This window comes from Nicotiana sylvestris, chromosome 6 (genome assembly GCF_000393655.2).
Source record: "Nicotiana sylvestris chromosome 6, ASM39365v2, whole genome shotgun sequence".
Taxonomy (NCBI): Eukaryota; Viridiplantae; Streptophyta; class Magnoliopsida; order Solanales; family Solanaceae; genus Nicotiana; species Nicotiana sylvestris.
This window is the reverse complement of record NC_091062.1, coordinates 91,105,914-91,121,873: the sequence shown is the minus strand read 5'-3', so window position 1 is coordinate 91,121,873 and position 15,960 is coordinate 91,105,914. Positions and strand designations below refer to the sequence as shown.

The following is a 15,960-nucleotide window of genomic DNA, read 5'->3' as shown; positions in this document are numbered from 1 at the left end:
TGAGTCCAAAATGCATGTCATGACCATTAAGACTAGTTATTGAAAAAAAAAGAGAAAAAAGGAAGAAAAAACTCTTCCTTCTGTCCTTATGACCGGGGGCATTTCTTGTTAATATTCGTTTATTTGCATCATTGTGTCCTTCACTCTGAGTCAGTCCTTGTCAAAACAAGTAAGAAAAGATTTCAAAATCTGCTACCAGCTTTTCAGTTGCACAAAGTAAATTTGGCCAGCACAATCAATTGTTACAGTCAACATGCCTTAAGGATTCATGCAAAAGCTCCTCCCCAAGACTCTTGTCTGCCTACTTGGCACAATCAAAGATAACTTGTGATTCTCTCTGACAGACAAATTGTTCAAAAACCAGGAAGTCATTCAAAGATATCGGAAAATGTCACCTAAGGAAAGATCTCCAGTTGGGATAAGGTTGATTGAGCCATAAATACAAATGGTACTAAGTGTGAAACAATTAGGGTTGATGCAGAGCAAAAGTCTCTTGAAGCCGACTTAAGCTGATTGAGCAGAAGCCAAGCTGTGCAAGATTCAAGGCCACAAACCGACCACCATTTTCAAAACTGACAATTTTTTCTTTGTATGAAACAGGAACAAAGCGGTGCAAGGAAAATGATTCAAAAAGAGAAAAAAAAAAGAAAAAAACAAAAAAAACAAAAAAAAAAGAGAAGAGAAAAAGGACCTAGTCTGATGACTTTTCTCCTAGGATCAAAATCTTAGTCTGATGAATTTTTCTCCTAAGATAGAAGACCTAGTCTGATGAATTTTCTCCCAGGATAGATGTCTTAGTCTGATGAATTTTTCTCCTAAGATACAAAACCTAGTCTGATGAATTTTCTCCTAGGATAAACGTCTTAGTCTGATGAATCTTTCTCCTAAGATAACAAAAAGAGGACCTAGTCTGATGAACTTTCTCTAAAGATCAAAATCTTAGTCTGATGAATTTTTCTCCTAAGATAGAAGACCTGTCTGATGAATTTTCTCCTAGGATTAACGTCTTAGTCGGATGAATCTTTCTCCTAAGATACCAAAAAAAACAAAAAAAAAGAAGAGAAAAAGGACCTAGTCTGATGAATTTTCTCCTAGGATTAACGTCTTAGTCTGATGAATCTTTCTCCTAAGATAGAAAACCTAGTCTGACGAATTTTCTCCTTGTATATTTTGAAAAAAAAAAGGAAGTCTGGATTTGAAAAAAAAAGGGTCAATTTTTAGTTTTCTTAAGTTATCAATGTTTAGTTTTCTTGAAATCAGGGGTACCACCTGGAGAATAGGGTCAGTCTTTACTTTAGTCAAGCTTAGTTTATAGTTTTCCCAGTTTATTCTTTAGTTTACTCTCATCATTGCATCAATAGTACAAGTGATTTATAATTTTGCTAACAACTCACAAATCTTCCTAGTGCAAACTGGGGCAGAAAAAATTTCTTTTATTTTGTCTGTTTGTTTGTAATATGGCGCCCACCTGGAGAACAAGGGAAGACAACTCAAGTTTCAAGGGAAAACAGTTTCAAAGGAAGATAGTTCAAGTTTCAAGGAAAAGTAGTTTCGAAGGAAGACAGTTCAAGTTTCAAGGGAAAACAGTTCAAGGTGCAAGGGAAAACAGTGTCAAGTAACAAGAGAAGACGGTTCAAGTTCAGCAATCAGGCGCCTGCCTGAAAAATAAGAGAATTCAACTCAGAATGCAATACAGGTCAGCAACAAAAGAAACTTGCATCAAGAATGCGAGTCAGCAGTCCGAGATGATCAACAGAAGTTAATCGCAATCCAGAATAAAAAAAAAAGAAAGACAAGAAGTGAATCCAAATGTAGAAGTTAATGAAAGATGTGAGCTGCTCAAGACATGGTTGAGGTCACAAGCTCTGCATGTCCCGTCTTGATTTGAAAAGCTGAAGAAGATTGAACCAACACCTGCAGCTAACAAGCATCAAGATTCAGATCAGAGTCCGCATGAAGAACCAACCAAGACTCAAGATTAAGTTTCAGAAAACTCATAGAGAGGAATCTTGTAACTCATAGCTGATATGTTTAGTTAGTCTTTTACATTTTTGATTTTGATGTAATAACGGGACTGCGGACCGGAACCTCGACGGCACCTCAATCGGCTCTCCACCTCGGCACACTCCATCATCTCACTCACTTCTGAACTACACGTGGCCTGATTCCTTTATAGCCAAGGATATGTAGGCATCTCAGATACCAGGGCTCGGTTACATTTCCCTTTTCTCTTAGTTTTAGTCTCTCCAAATAAGGGTCGGGTCAAAAAACCTGTCTAGTCGTTCTTTGTCTGAAAATACTTCGTCTTTCCAGTCAAAGAGGGAAATCACATGCTTATAAGACGTATTTAGTATCATTGTCAAAGTAATTGTATTAGATTATTTTTATCCCTTCCGTTACTTTATCGTTCCCGTCGTAGGATCACTACCACGCCGGTGTAAATCCGGCGACCTCTCACCGGATACAGGTAAGTCCCCCCCCTATGGTTCTCTATATCTTTCTCTTCTCATCCTTTTCTTCTCTCTCTTCCTCCATCCCCTCCTCTCCCTCTTCTAAACTGGTCAGATATGCCCCTACTTCCCGTCTCTTTCTCCTTTCTCTGTTTCTTCAGTTACCTCACTTCTAAGGTAAGCACATCAATAGTTCACACATTTTCACAACATTAAATCTCAAGAAAGTTACATCTATTGCAGAATATTGTAAGAACTTTTAATTTCTGCTCTTTTTGGCTGTTTTTTTAAATCTTTGTATGTATATAAATCTTGGGTTTCTTCCAATTTTTGTTTAATTTTGAAAAGAAGGTGCGGCCTATTTTAAAAGAATGTTTTTTTCCCTTTTCTTCCATTTTGTTCAAGATTCTTTGAATTTGTTAAAGCTCCAACGTGTTCAATCCTTATCCTTTTTTTCCAAGAATCGAATTGGGGTATCTGTTAAAACAACTAATGATTTGATTTTTATTTATTTATTCTTTTCATTGTGTGCAATTAAATTTTTGTTCCTTACCGTCCATATACTGTATAAACATTGTGTCTGTTGAAGCCTAGCTTCATTTCCCTTATTATTGTCAGGGCTACACCAGTGGTAGCGGTGACAACCCTTTTTGGTTTTTGGATCGGGGTATTTGCTGTATTTTTCAGGGAAATTCTCCAAGTTGTTAGAGACAAGTTGGGCCCACGAGCACTAGCAAATAAGAGCAACCTGGACGAGCGTCAGCAAAGAGCGGTGGGTAGCGGTGAGTTAGCGTGCAACTACATCGAGTACAACAATTCAACACAGGTTTGGTCCTCGGGACTTGGTACCTCCCGTTCTACTGTTCCCCCTTTGGTGTTAGCTAAATTGTTGTTACTTTAGTTCGCAATAGTTCGATCATTCAACTAGTGTACTTGCAGTTACGTGTTTCCTCTAGTTTGACTCGTTGTCCGCTGAGCACTAGCGACTATTCTTTAGATTTGTCGTAGGAGTAGTAGCTGCAGTCGGGAATGATAGATTAAGGGCATGTCCGCGGATGGGGCAGAGTGGGGGGCCGGGTTCAGGGACTGGGACGAGAGGCAGGGGAGGTATGGGGTCAAAGGAGCATATAGGTTGAGAATCGGGACATGGAACATAGGTTCGCTAACGAGTAAGTCTATAGAGTTGGCGAAGATCCTTCAGAAGAGGAAGATTAATATAGTGTGTGTCCAGGAGACTAGGTGGGTCGAAACGAGGGCGGTAAACGCGGATGGGTATAAGTTGTGGTACTCTGGAGTCATGGGGGGTAAGAATGGAGTGGGGATTCTGGTTGATAGCCATCTTAGAGAGTCGGTGGTAGAGGTCAGACGGGTGAATGATAGACTAATGACTATTAAATTGGTGGTGGGTGAGTGTACTTTAAATAATGTTAGTGTGTACGCGCCGCAAGTAGGCTTGGATGAGGAGATTAAAAGGCGCTTTTGGGAGGGGTTGGACGACATCGTTTGTAGTATTCCGCCTTCCGAGAGGTTATTCATAGGAGGAGATTTTAATGGTCATATTGGGTCGTCTGCAGGTGGTTATACTGAGGTACATGGCGGCTTTGGTTTCGGGGAGCAAAATGGAGGGGGCACTTTGCTGTTGGACTTTGCCAAGGCATTCGATCTAGCGATTGCGAACTCAAGTTTTCCAAAGCGGGAGGAGTATTTGGTTACTTACCAAAACTAGGTAGCGAAGACTCAGATTTGACTATCTCCTCCTCAGAAGAGGTGATAGAAGGTGGTGCGTGGATTGCAAAGTTATCCCGGGTGAGACCCTTGCAACACAACATAGGCTTTTGGTGATGGACTTTGGCATTATGATAAGGAGGAAGAAGAGGTCAATACGAGGCCGCCCGAGGATTAGGTGGGGTGCCTTGACTAAGGATAAAGCTCAGGAGTTGGAAGGAAAGTTATCGGAAATGGGAGCCTGGAGAAGTAGTGGGGACGCAAACACTATGTGGTTGACGATGACAGACTGTATAAGGAAGGCGGCGAGAGATGTATTGGGGTTAGCTTCTGGCCGCGCCGGTGGCCATAAAGGAGACTGGTGGTGGAATGCAATTGTCCAAAGTAAAGTGGAAGCGAAGAAGGCAGCTTACCTGCGGTTAGTAGGGAGCACTGGCGAGGAGGAGAAGAGAGCGAATAGGGAGAGATATAAGGTAGCTAGAAAGGAGGCGAAAATGGCAGTAACGGAGGCTAAGACGGCAACGTTTGCTCGTTTGTATGAGGAACTAGGAAACAAAGGCGGGGAGAAGAAGTTATTCCGACTCGCTAAGCTAAGAGAGAGGGCGGCACGGGATCTGGACCAGGTAAGGTGCATAAAAGATGAGGACGACAAAGTTTTGATGAGGGATGACCAGATTAAGAGGAGATGACATACCTACTTTCATAAACTTCTAAATGAAGAAGGGGATCAGGATATTATACTAGGAGGATTGAGGAACGCCGACATCCACCATGAATTAAGCTACTGTAGGGGCATTGAGGTCGATGAGGTCATCGAGGCAATGCGTAAGATGGGGGGGCAGAGCTACCGGGCCAGACGAAATTCCGGTTGAACTTTGGAGGTGTGTGGGTAGAGCAGGATTGGAATGACTTACTGGGTTGTATAATGTGATACTCAAGACTAATAGGATGCCTGAAGAGTGGATGTGGAGTACAATGATTCTGTTGTATAAGAACAAAGGCGATATCCAGAGCTGTAACAACTATAGAGGTATCAAATTACTGAGTCATACCATAAAAGTCTGGTAGAGAGTGGTAGAGATGAGAGTGCGAAGGACGGTGTCTATCTCAGACAACCAGTTCGGGTTTATGCCGGGGCGATCTACCGCAGAAGCTATCCATCTTATTAGGAGGATGGCAGAACAGTACAGGGATAAGAAGAAGGATCTCCCCACTGTGTTTATTGATCTAGAGAAAGCATACGACAGGGTTCCTAGGGAGGTCTTATAGAGCTGCTTAGAGGCTAAAGGGGTTCTGGTAGCCTACATTAGGGTGATTAGAGACATGTATGAAGGAGCTAAAACTCGGTTTAAGTTAGTAGGAGGCGATTCTGAGCATTTTCCAGTTGTTATGGGGTTGCACCAAGGGTTTGCACTCAGCCCTTTCCTATTTGCCCTGGTGATGGATGCCATAACGCATCATATCCAAGGGTAGGTGCCATGGTGCATGCTATTTGTTGATGATATAGTCCTAATTGATGAGACACGTCGCGGCGTCAACGAAAGGCTAGAGGTTTGGAGACATGCCCTTGAGTCTAAAGGTTTCAGGTTGAGCAGGACGAAGACGGAATACCTCGAGTGCAAATTTGGGGCTGAGCCGACGAAAGCGGGTGTGGAAGTGAGGCTTGACTCTCAAATCATCCCTAAGAGGAGTAGTTTCAAGTACCTTGGGTCAGTTATTCAGGGGATCGGGGAGATCGACGAGGATGTCACACACCGTATAGGGGTGGGTTGGATGAAGTGGAGGTTAGCGACGGGGGTCCTGTGTGACAAGAAAGTTCCACCGTTACTAAAAGGTAAGTTTTATAAAGCAGTGGTTAGGCCTGCAATACTGTATGGGACTGAGTGTTGGCCGGTTAAGAACTCACACACCTAGAAGATGAAAGTAGCAGAGATGAGGATGTTGAGGTGGATGTGCGGGCATACAAGGATGAATAAGATTAGGAATGAAGATATTCGAGAGAAGGTGGGTGTGGCCCCATAGAGGACAAGATGCGGGAAGCAAGACTCAGATGGTTCGGGCACATTCAGAGGAGGAGCACTGATGCACCGGTGAGAAGGTGTGAGTGACTGGCTGTGGTGGGCATGAGAAGAGGTAGAGGGAGACCTAAGAAGTATTGGGGAGAGGTGATAAGGCAGGACTTAGCACGTGTTAGGATTACTGATGACATGGCCCTTGATAGGGGATTGTGGAGGTCGAGCATTAAAGTTGTAGGTTAGGGGGAAGCTGTGGATGTTTCTACAGCGCACTAGAGTGTGACTAGCTAGTTATGAGGTAATCTTAGAATGTTACTGATCAGCTATCGATACAGGGAGTTATTTTTTGGATATTAGTATACCTTTCATCTATTTCGTATTTCCTATATTTCTTATATTGCTGCTATTTTGTTATTTTATGTTATGGTGTGCACTGTATGTTATTTTTAGTATGAGTCTATTAATAGTACTAACTTATCGTCTCTTGTTGATGTCTTAAGCCGAGGGTCTCCTGAAAACAGCCTCTCTACCCCCCGGGGTAGGGGTATGGTCTGCGTACATATTACCCTCCCCAGACCCCACTTGTGGGATTATACTGGGTTGTTGTTGTTGTTGTTTCCAGTCAAAGAGGGGCAGTTGTAGACATGTGATTTTTGACCCTCCCCAAGATTTTTCATATTTTAGCATGTAAATATTTAACTTAGGCCTAATATAGCTATTTCAACTCAGTTTTACTCTTTTACTTTTATTTTATTACAAGAAAACGAAAATTACAAAAAATAGGCTTATTAATATTTTGTAGTCATTTGTTTTAATCTTGAAAAAATACCAAAAAAAAAGTTTTATTTTAATGGTCAATCTTATTTTAATAATTATTTTTACTTAAGTAGAGCTAATTAATATTTTTGATAATATTTTTAGTTAATCAAGCTAATTTTAAACATAGCTAGTCATAAGGGCCCATGTTTCTAGCCCATTCCTTAAGCTCAATATCCAAATACCCATTAAGCTAATCCTAGGGACCCTTCTAGACTCGTCTTTGGAATAAAAAATAAATAAAAAAGACCCTAAGGACCTAATACACAAAAGACCTGGGGACTAATGAGCAAAAAATACAAAATATAAACCTAGACCCTACCCCTACAAAAGCTAACGCTAATCGGCCAAAAAGGAGACCCTTGCACAGACAGAAAAAAATGGCGCCTGCTTCAGCTGGAGCAAACAACTCCCTTCTTCTTCCTCCATTGTTTTCTCAAAATCTCACGCCTAAAAACCTTACGAATCAGCCAATTCCATCATTTTTGACAAAGGCCAACACCTGAAAATAGCTACCTAACAAAGAAGGATTAGTGTAATAACAAAGGGAGTAGCTGATATACACAAAAAGAAAAAAAAAAGAAAAAAAAAACTAGACTAGGAAAAGCTGACAGCCGCAGGAACGCAGATCTGACAACCGCAGACCAAGGACTCCCCCCCTGGAACCTCATCTTCTTCGTCGCACCCCACACGGACCAGCGGTTCGAACAGATTTGTGGACTACACTCTAATCTTCTTCATCTCCCAAGAACCTCACCGGAAACCAACCACCGGCGACGCCATTTCTGAACTCCATTAAAACCAGTAGTAAACCAACTTCCTTCACCACCAAAAATTCCAGTCGAACAACCTCCAAAACATTACTATTTCAGTCCGAAATCCAGCCAAAAATGGCAAAAACGCAGCAGCTTTGTATTTTGTCCATTGATCTCATTTTTGGGGTTTAGCTCGAGTTTTTTCCGGTTTGTCGAGGTCTTGTTCGTAGGTCCTCATTTGAGGTCAAAAGCCCAGAAGTAGAAAAAGAAAAGCTAGTTAAAGGTCCATCCCTGTACACTTTCTTCTCGATAAATCCATGTTTTTATTTATTTATTTATTTATTTGTCTTTAATTATATGTGCCATTGTTCTCGATTTATTTAGTTATACGTGTCATCGTTCTTGATTTGTTTGGCCGTTTAATGTGCTGCTTTCAAATGCTTTATTTTAGTTTAGTAGTTAGTTGTTTTCCTTTGACTTATTTACTTCATTTGGAATTAGCTTAGAAAATAGTTAAAATATCCAGTAAGTTTTAATTGGATGATTTAGACTTCAAGCATAAGAAATAATCTCGGAAACATGTGATAGTTTCTAATTGAGTTGATTTTTTTTATAAATAAATGGGGTCGTTGAAGTTTATCTTCAAGAATTACATATGAGTCATGTGTTGGGGTTACATAAAAGTGCCAGATTTTAGGCTAAATAGGTTTGAATCGGCTAGGCCCATGGCATAGCTGGCCCATCCTTCCTTTTAATAATATGTCCCCACAATAAAATCCCAAAACTCATAGCCCTCACTTAATTAATTTTAACTCTTTAGAATTTGAGGCGTGCCATTTAGTTGAATTTTCCATGGCCCTCGCAAAAATAGAAAATGCGTAGTTGTTTTAGGCGCGCTATTAAAGAAAAATTACTTTCCTAAACTCGGGTGTGCATTTCATGTGACCCAAATCTAAATCTCGACAACGTTAAATAAATGTGTCGCGGACCGCGGGTGCATTTCATGTGGCGTGGTCCAAAGACGCGTTTTAGATAACATTGAATCTTCCTTAAAATTAATTAAAAGCGGTTAATAGTTTAAAATTACACAATAGGCTAAAGCATGTATTTAAAATCAGATAATAGGCCATTTATGATAGTTTAAGTGACCGTGCTAGAACCACAAAATCCGGGGGTGACTAACACCTTCCCTCCGGTTAACATAATTCCTTATTCAGAATTTCTGGTTCGCAGACTTCAAAAAGGAAAGTCGAATTTTCCTCGATTTGGGATTTTAAAATAAACCGGTGACTTGGGACACCAGAAAACAAACTATCCCAAGTGGCGACTCTGAATAAAAAATGAATAAATAATCCCATTTCGAATGATGTCACTTAAATTGGAAAAACTCCCTTATATCCACCTTCGAGTGTGTAAAAAAGGAGGTGTGACAACGAACCAAACCCGTGCTGAGGAGACCCTCGAGGAAGGTTCGGGCATAGTCCCCGAGTTTCAAGTCAAACATGGTACCGTCCGTACCGATGAACCCGCGGCTGGTGATTTCGGAGGGCCTGAACCCGAAGTTTTTCGGGTGCAAGATGAGACCCTTAGAGAAATTAATGCTCTGGGTGGCCTTAATTTGGTCCCTTCGTACTCACTGGGGGAAATCAGGGATGCACAGGACCCGGATACCGCCGATGTGGGGCCTCTCATGGAGGGGAAGATATGCTCGGAGACCTCTTCGACGGAGTTGATGAAAACATTAATCTTGATGCTCCCATTGCTCTCGAGGAGGCGGAGAGGCTTCAGCAGCAGGTGATACTCTTGACATATCATTTGTGTTTTAAATCTTTGTTCTTGACTTTCTAACTTTTCTGTGTTGTGGTAGGCTAAGAAAATGTATGACCATACAATTTCTAGGCTTCAAGATGAGTTTCATGCTGCGGAAAGGAGATCGAAAAGCTCACCTAGGTGCTGAAGAAGTAGGAGGCCTCTTTTGCCCAAAAGGGGGAGGAGTTAAGCGGGCTTTGGGCGAGTTTGAAGGGAGTGCGCCATGAAAGGGCTGGCCTTGCTGAGCAGGTTACATGGCATCCATAAACTCACCTTTTTATTCTTATAATTCGATTCTCACCAACTTGTTTTGCCTTTGTAGATTGGGCAAAAGGATGCCCTGGTGGGGCAACTTCAGGAAGAGGTTGCAGCCAAGAATGCGGAGATCCTCGAGCTGAGAGGGAAAAATGAGGTCGTGACCTCGGAGAGAGACCTTTTGCGGTGGAGCTGGCATCGATCCATGGTCTTCTTCGGAGTGCTCAGAAGGAGGCTACTGCACTATCTTTGGCCAAGTCTGAGGCCAAAGAAAATGCGTCTTCATACATGAAAGATGTAGCCACCGCAAATGATCGGGCTAGAGAGATATTGGAGAAGGCCAAGAAGAAGATGACTCGGGCCGTTGCTTATGCTCGTTCGCAAGCAAGTAGGTAGTCTCTCGAGGAAGCAAGCACCAAAGACACTGATCTCTCAGCTGAAATTGAGGAAGCCCGAATCTTGGAGGATGAATCGGCATTTTTAGCCACTTCGGGCGAGGGTTCCGGAGATGATCCAGAGAGTAGTGAGGGTGAAAAATAGACTCACATCGTCTTCCCCATTTCTTTTTTGTGCATGAATTTCTCGGGGGGAAAGGTTTTGTAAAGACCCCCCTTTGTAAATATATTTTTTGAGAATGTAAAAGATTTTTTTGCTTCAAGTCTTTGAGTTTCATACTTCAGTGTTTACGCGAAGTTAGCCTTTGAACTTTGATGTTGGCTCTTCGGAGCCCATACTTGGAGTAATCGGGGCCCTTGATATCGGGCACCATCTCGAGATTAGGTCGATAGCTTTTTTAGAGTCGATGCTTGTAGTAATAGAAGTCCTGAGGGTCTCAATGGCTCCCGAGCATCGTATGACAATGTCATTTATGTGACACAGTTGCAAAGTGACTGGGGTGGCCCCACCGGTACACTTCCTCAAAATTGGTGCTAACATGGTCAGAATTAATTGGCCTCCAGGATAGGCGAACAGGCGTTGCTTGCTCTTATATGCATTTGCTTGTTTCTTATCTGGGGACTCCGCTACTTTGAATAACTATCCCTTTCATAGAGCTCTTATTTTTTGCGCCAGTTCTCTTAACATTTAAAATCAAAGCTTTCGCCCAAGTCTTCATCTTCCTTTTCTTTATTTTACCATAGCCATGGCTGCTACGTCCAAATCTATTCACCAAGGAGAGGAGAATTCCGCCTCTATTTCGCTCTCGGCCAGTGGTACACCGCCAATGTCTGGTGAGCTAACTTTGAGGTGCTTTGTCTCGAGGAGGGACTTTGCGTTAGAGAGACCTCCCAATGTTCAGGTCCATCAGGAGCATGCATCGAGGTTTATCTCCTCAATAGGGGAGGAACACCTCGAGGCAGTTAGAAAAGACTGTGGATGGGGAGAAAAAGGTGGTACGGCAGGTACCTTCCCTGGAAGAGAGCATCATGGCTCATGTCGAGGGGTTTTTGAACGTATATACGTACCCCTTTACATTGGGCCCTATCGATAGGGTCGTGCTCAAATTTTGTAGTAGATATCAGGTTACCCTAGCACAGGTTCACCCATCGTTTTGGAGGATAGTGTTGATGATAAGGTATTTTGCAGATAAAACCGGCTCGAGTTCACCCTCAGCCATCTTATTAGATTATACCGGCCTTTGCAGTACCAAGGCCTGATTACTTTGCGACGTCGATCCACCCGGCCCTTTGTTGCCAGCAATGAAGAAGACGCGGACCGAGGGTGGATGAGTCGATTCGTCCGAGTATGGACCGTTGATATTATCCCCGCAAAGTTCCTCCTATTTCCTGAGAAATGGAATTTTGCACGTAAGTGGTACACTTATGTTCTTATTATTTTTGTTCATAGTGGAGGAAGATTCTATAAAGATGCTTTATTCTTTTTTGCAACAATCCCGTGGATGCCATACGAGGTTCCTGGCCTGGCGGATTGGTCTCGCAAACTGGCAACTTGCTCGACTTACGATGAGCGTACGTGGCGAGATCTTTCCAAGGGTAGATGGGAGGCAAAACACCACGGTACGTGCTATGTGGCTTGTTTTCTTTGAAAGGTACTTTCTTTTATATGTACTAACTCCGTCACCGCAGGCATTGGAGAATTTTCTGAGATGAGGTCGTGTCCCATCGGGGAGGAGAAAGGACCGTCGACTTCTAGGTCGAGGACTGATAACAAACGGAAGGAGTCCTCGAAGGACGAGGGTTCTCATAGCGAGGCAAGCCCTACTCAGAGGCTCAAAGGAGATGTATCATCTGGGCATGCGGCATCTGAGGCTTCTAGCCTCGGAAAAATGGTTCCTCCTTTACCGTCGTCTTCCCTTCCCGTCAAAGGTACTTCTAGGGATACAAGTGTTCAGCCGTCATCCTCGCCTCATGTCGAAGGTACTTCGAGGGATGTTCGAAACTAGGGGCGGCCTAAATCAAGCAGGGTCTCAAGCGACCATGTCCCTACCGAGATCGGTTCAACTATGCCGGTAAGGCCAGGCCAGTAGATGCACGCTCAACCTTTGAGGAGGCTCAGCGGCTTTGTTTTTTGGTGAGCTTTGGTTGACTTTGTTAGTTTTTTAATTTTACATTTTTGTTTTCTCATTGAGCTTCTTTTTCATAGGCCATTGACAAGCTCAAGTCCGAGCTGCTCCGCTGTGAAGCCAGGTTGAGGAAAGCCTTGGATGGGGAGAAATCCCTCAGGCTTCTTTGTGATAAAAAGGGAAAAGAGTTGACGCACCTTCGGTACGAGGCGAATCGAAGCCTGAACTATGAAAGCCACCTTGAGAAACAGGTAACCCTTGCTCTGAGGGAATGCATGCTTCTTCTTCTATCCTCAGAGATTAATATTTTGATACTTCAGTTGCAGAGCAAGATAGAGGATCTGGAGTGCCTTTGGGGTGAGGTTGGCCAAGCCAAGTATGAATGTAACGAACTAAGGGCTCAGATAGATGCCCATATTGCGGCCAAGAAGAATGCTTTGGCCAAGGTTTCCGCCCTAGAGGTGCAGCTCCGGAACGTCCGTGACAACAACTCGGTTTAGACGAGCAAGATTGCAAGGCTCGAGTCCGACCTTTTGGAGATGAAGGTCAAGATCGTGGACGCCCGGGCTGAAGCTGAAGAGATTCAGGCTAAGGCCGACATGAAAGTGGCCGTCTATTTAAAATATGTTGCCGAAGCTCGGGTTGAGTTGAGATGTGCTTCCGATCGAGAGAGTAGAAGCAATGAATATGTCCAGTGCAAATCTCAGAGGGAAACCCTCGAAGAGATTCACACTAGGGGCGTCGATCTCTCGGAAGAGATAGCGCATGCCAAGGCGGATGAAGACGACGCGAAATTCCTCATATATGGTGCCGAAGATAATGGAGAAGAGACCGATAGGGCCGCAGTCCCCAAGGGGAAAATAGACTAGGCTTTTTTCTTTTTGATTCTTTGTATAGTATTTTTAGAAAACTTTGTAAATGGAGCTTTTGTATTTTTTCACGTATACGTATAAAAGGAAACCTTTCGATTTCATCTTTCATGCATTTCCCTCTATTTGTGCACGTCTTTCTTTGTTTTGAATTTATATGTTTGTCGATGATTGTCCAGGTGAACTGGACTTCGAGGTGAAACCCTTAGGTTTGCAAATCGACCTTGAGGCTTGTTGGGCTGGCTCGTAGGCTCTTACGCATATGCCTTTAGGCATTTTTAGTTGACTGTTTCGGGCTTAGTCTTCGAGTCGGATTTCGACTCGAGCTTATTGACCCTTAAGTTTTCAAAATTTAAGCTGGCTCTTAGGCTCTTACACGTTGGGTCGGTACGACCTCTAATGTAAGCTGACATCTGGGCTCTTACGCGTTGGGTCGATACGACCTCTAATGTAAGCTGGCATCTGAGCTCTTACGCGTTGGGTCGGTACGACATCTTAATATAGGCTGGCATTTGGGCTCTTACACGTTGGTCGGTATGACCTTTTATACAGGCTTTATTTTTCCCTCGTTAAAGACTTTTTTGAAATTTTTTTGTTCGCCGGACTCTTTGACGGTTCGATAAGAACCTCGATTATGAGCCGTTATGCATCGACAAAGGAGCACCTCAGAAGGTTTCACTCGATGGCTGAATTGTTTCGAAGCCAGTTTTTTGGAGCTGACATGATCGAAGCTCTTTTGCTTATGCTGAGGGTAGCCTCATTAACCGGTTCTTTTCGAAGTATTTTTGAAGTAATTTGAAGGCCTATGATTTTATAGCGGTGGTCAGGCGTCCCCGAGTCATGTGAGTTTATCCAGAGCCTTGTGACCGTAGTCATTGCATTTGGTTGTAGCCTTTCAGTCCCCGAGTGAAGGAGTTTCGGCATTTACATCGAGGGTATGCCCTTTTAAGGTTCTTGCAAGTTCGATTTTATAACCTTAACTTTAAGATCGGGATTTATGCCTTTTGTAAGTTCTTATAATTTTTAACATTCCTTGCTTGAGGTCTTACAGATTTGGTTACTTGGTACAAGTGTAACTCATGTGTTGCTTGAGGTCTTACAGTTTTGGCGGTGCCTTATAGAGGTTTTATACTATTGATAATGCCTCGTGGAGGTCTTACATTTTCTAGTATTGCCATATGGAGGTCTTTCGGGCTCGAGGTTGCTCGTTGGGGGTCTTACGGCCTTGAGTTTCTGATATCTCGATGGGATGTCAGTCGACGACAGTCCCCGAGACGTCAAAAATTTCTTGGCTCTAGAGTCGTTCTTTGTAAACTTGGTGTTGCCTCATCGAGGGCTTACGAGTCCGAAGTTTCCGACCCGAAGGTCATATGGCTTTATGTTTTTGATGTCAGTCCCCGAGTGTTCGGGAGACTTTTTGGCTCTAGAGCCGTTTCTCGTAAAAGTAGCATACTTCTTTGAAGTGCAAAGCGTTTTGATGGAGGGAAAATATTCTTTGATTACTTGGTACAAGTATACATGTTTTCGTCGTCAAGGGTTCAATTATTCTATGCGGGCACGGTTCATTCGACCGTTTGGCCCGATATATCATTTTCCTATCGAGACCCTTTTTGGCTTATCTTGACTTCTTCGGGAAGGTGGTATTTTGGGGGGATGCCCCTCCAGTGTTCGAGGTTGATTGAAGAGAAGCCTTGAATACTTGTTAAGTTCTCCTTAGGTAGCATATAGATGTTGCCTCGTTAAAAACCTTGCCGGTAAAACCCTTCTTGGGATAAAATCCGACCAAAGGAAAAGAGTGCATTGTATGTTTTGGAACCTAAGGTGTTCAAGCTAGACATCGCTTCAACTGTTTTGATCGGACACCTGCACAAAGGTTAGTGTAAGGTGTAAATAAAAAGGGAGACAATTATACCTTAGTGGTGATGGCGCTTTGAGCCTCGATATGCTTCAAACGTTTGCTCCGAGGATGCGGCACAGTCCTTTGCTTGTTTTATTCTGGTGTAGCCGAGAATGTGTCTCGTGATTACTGCTTCACTGTTTGCTTATCCTTTGGCTCATTCGATGTTGAAGGCATCGATGTCGGTGCCACATCGCGCACCGTGAACATCTCTCTCGCTGCATGTTGTTCCCCATACACGGTTTTTATTTCGTCCTTCATCGGAAACTTCATCATTTGACGAAGGTTTGATGGTACTGCTCTTATGCAGTGTATCCATGGCCTTCCGAGCAAGGCGTTGTACCTCATGTCTCCTTCGATGATATGAAATTTGACATTTTGGGTCGTGCCGACCACATTGACCGGGAGGGTGATTTCACCTTTCGTTGTTTCGCTCGCCATGTTGAATCCATTGAGGACTCGAGAGGCGGGCACGATCTGGTCGAGCAGTCCGAGCTGCTCCACCACCCTCGAAATGATAATGTTGGTTGAGCTACTTGGATCCACAAGCACACGCTTAATTTGGAATGTATTCACAAGAAAAGAAATTACCAAGGCATCGTTATAAGGTTGAGACAGGGCCTCGATGTCCTCATTGCTGAATGTGAGAGCAACTTTGGGTATATAACCCCGAGTTCGCTTCTCCCTGGTGATGGATATTTTTTTTCTTTTGACAATGGGTTCCTGCGGGATGTCGATTCCTCCGACGATTATGTGGATGACATGTTGTGGTTCATCTGTTTTATTTTTCCTATTCGCCTCTCTTTCCCGGAACTGATTTTTGGATCGGTCGCTAAGGAACTCGCCCT

The 15,960-nt window shown here is 43.2% G+C and overlaps 2 protein-coding genes across 2 annotated transcripts; both read left to right on the top strand.

The window, feature by feature from the left end:
* The first annotated feature begins 3,747 nt into the window (after positions 1 to 3,747).
* Positions 3,748 to 4,176, top strand: LOC138870927 (uncharacterized). Its single transcript, XM_070148770.1, has one exon. It carries the CDS (start codon positions 3,748 to 3,750, stop codon positions 4,174 to 4,176), a length of 429 nt encoding a protein of 142 aa, XP_070004871.1.
* A 115-nt stretch (positions 4,177 to 4,291) lies between these two features.
* LOC138870926 (uncharacterized) lies at positions 4,292 to 4,864 on the top strand. The gene has a single exon (XM_070148769.1). The coding sequence runs from the start codon at positions 4,292 to 4,294 to the stop codon at positions 4,862 to 4,864; it is 573 nt and encodes a 190-aa protein (XP_070004870.1).
* The last annotated feature ends 11,096 nt before the right edge of the window (positions 4,865 to 15,960 follow it).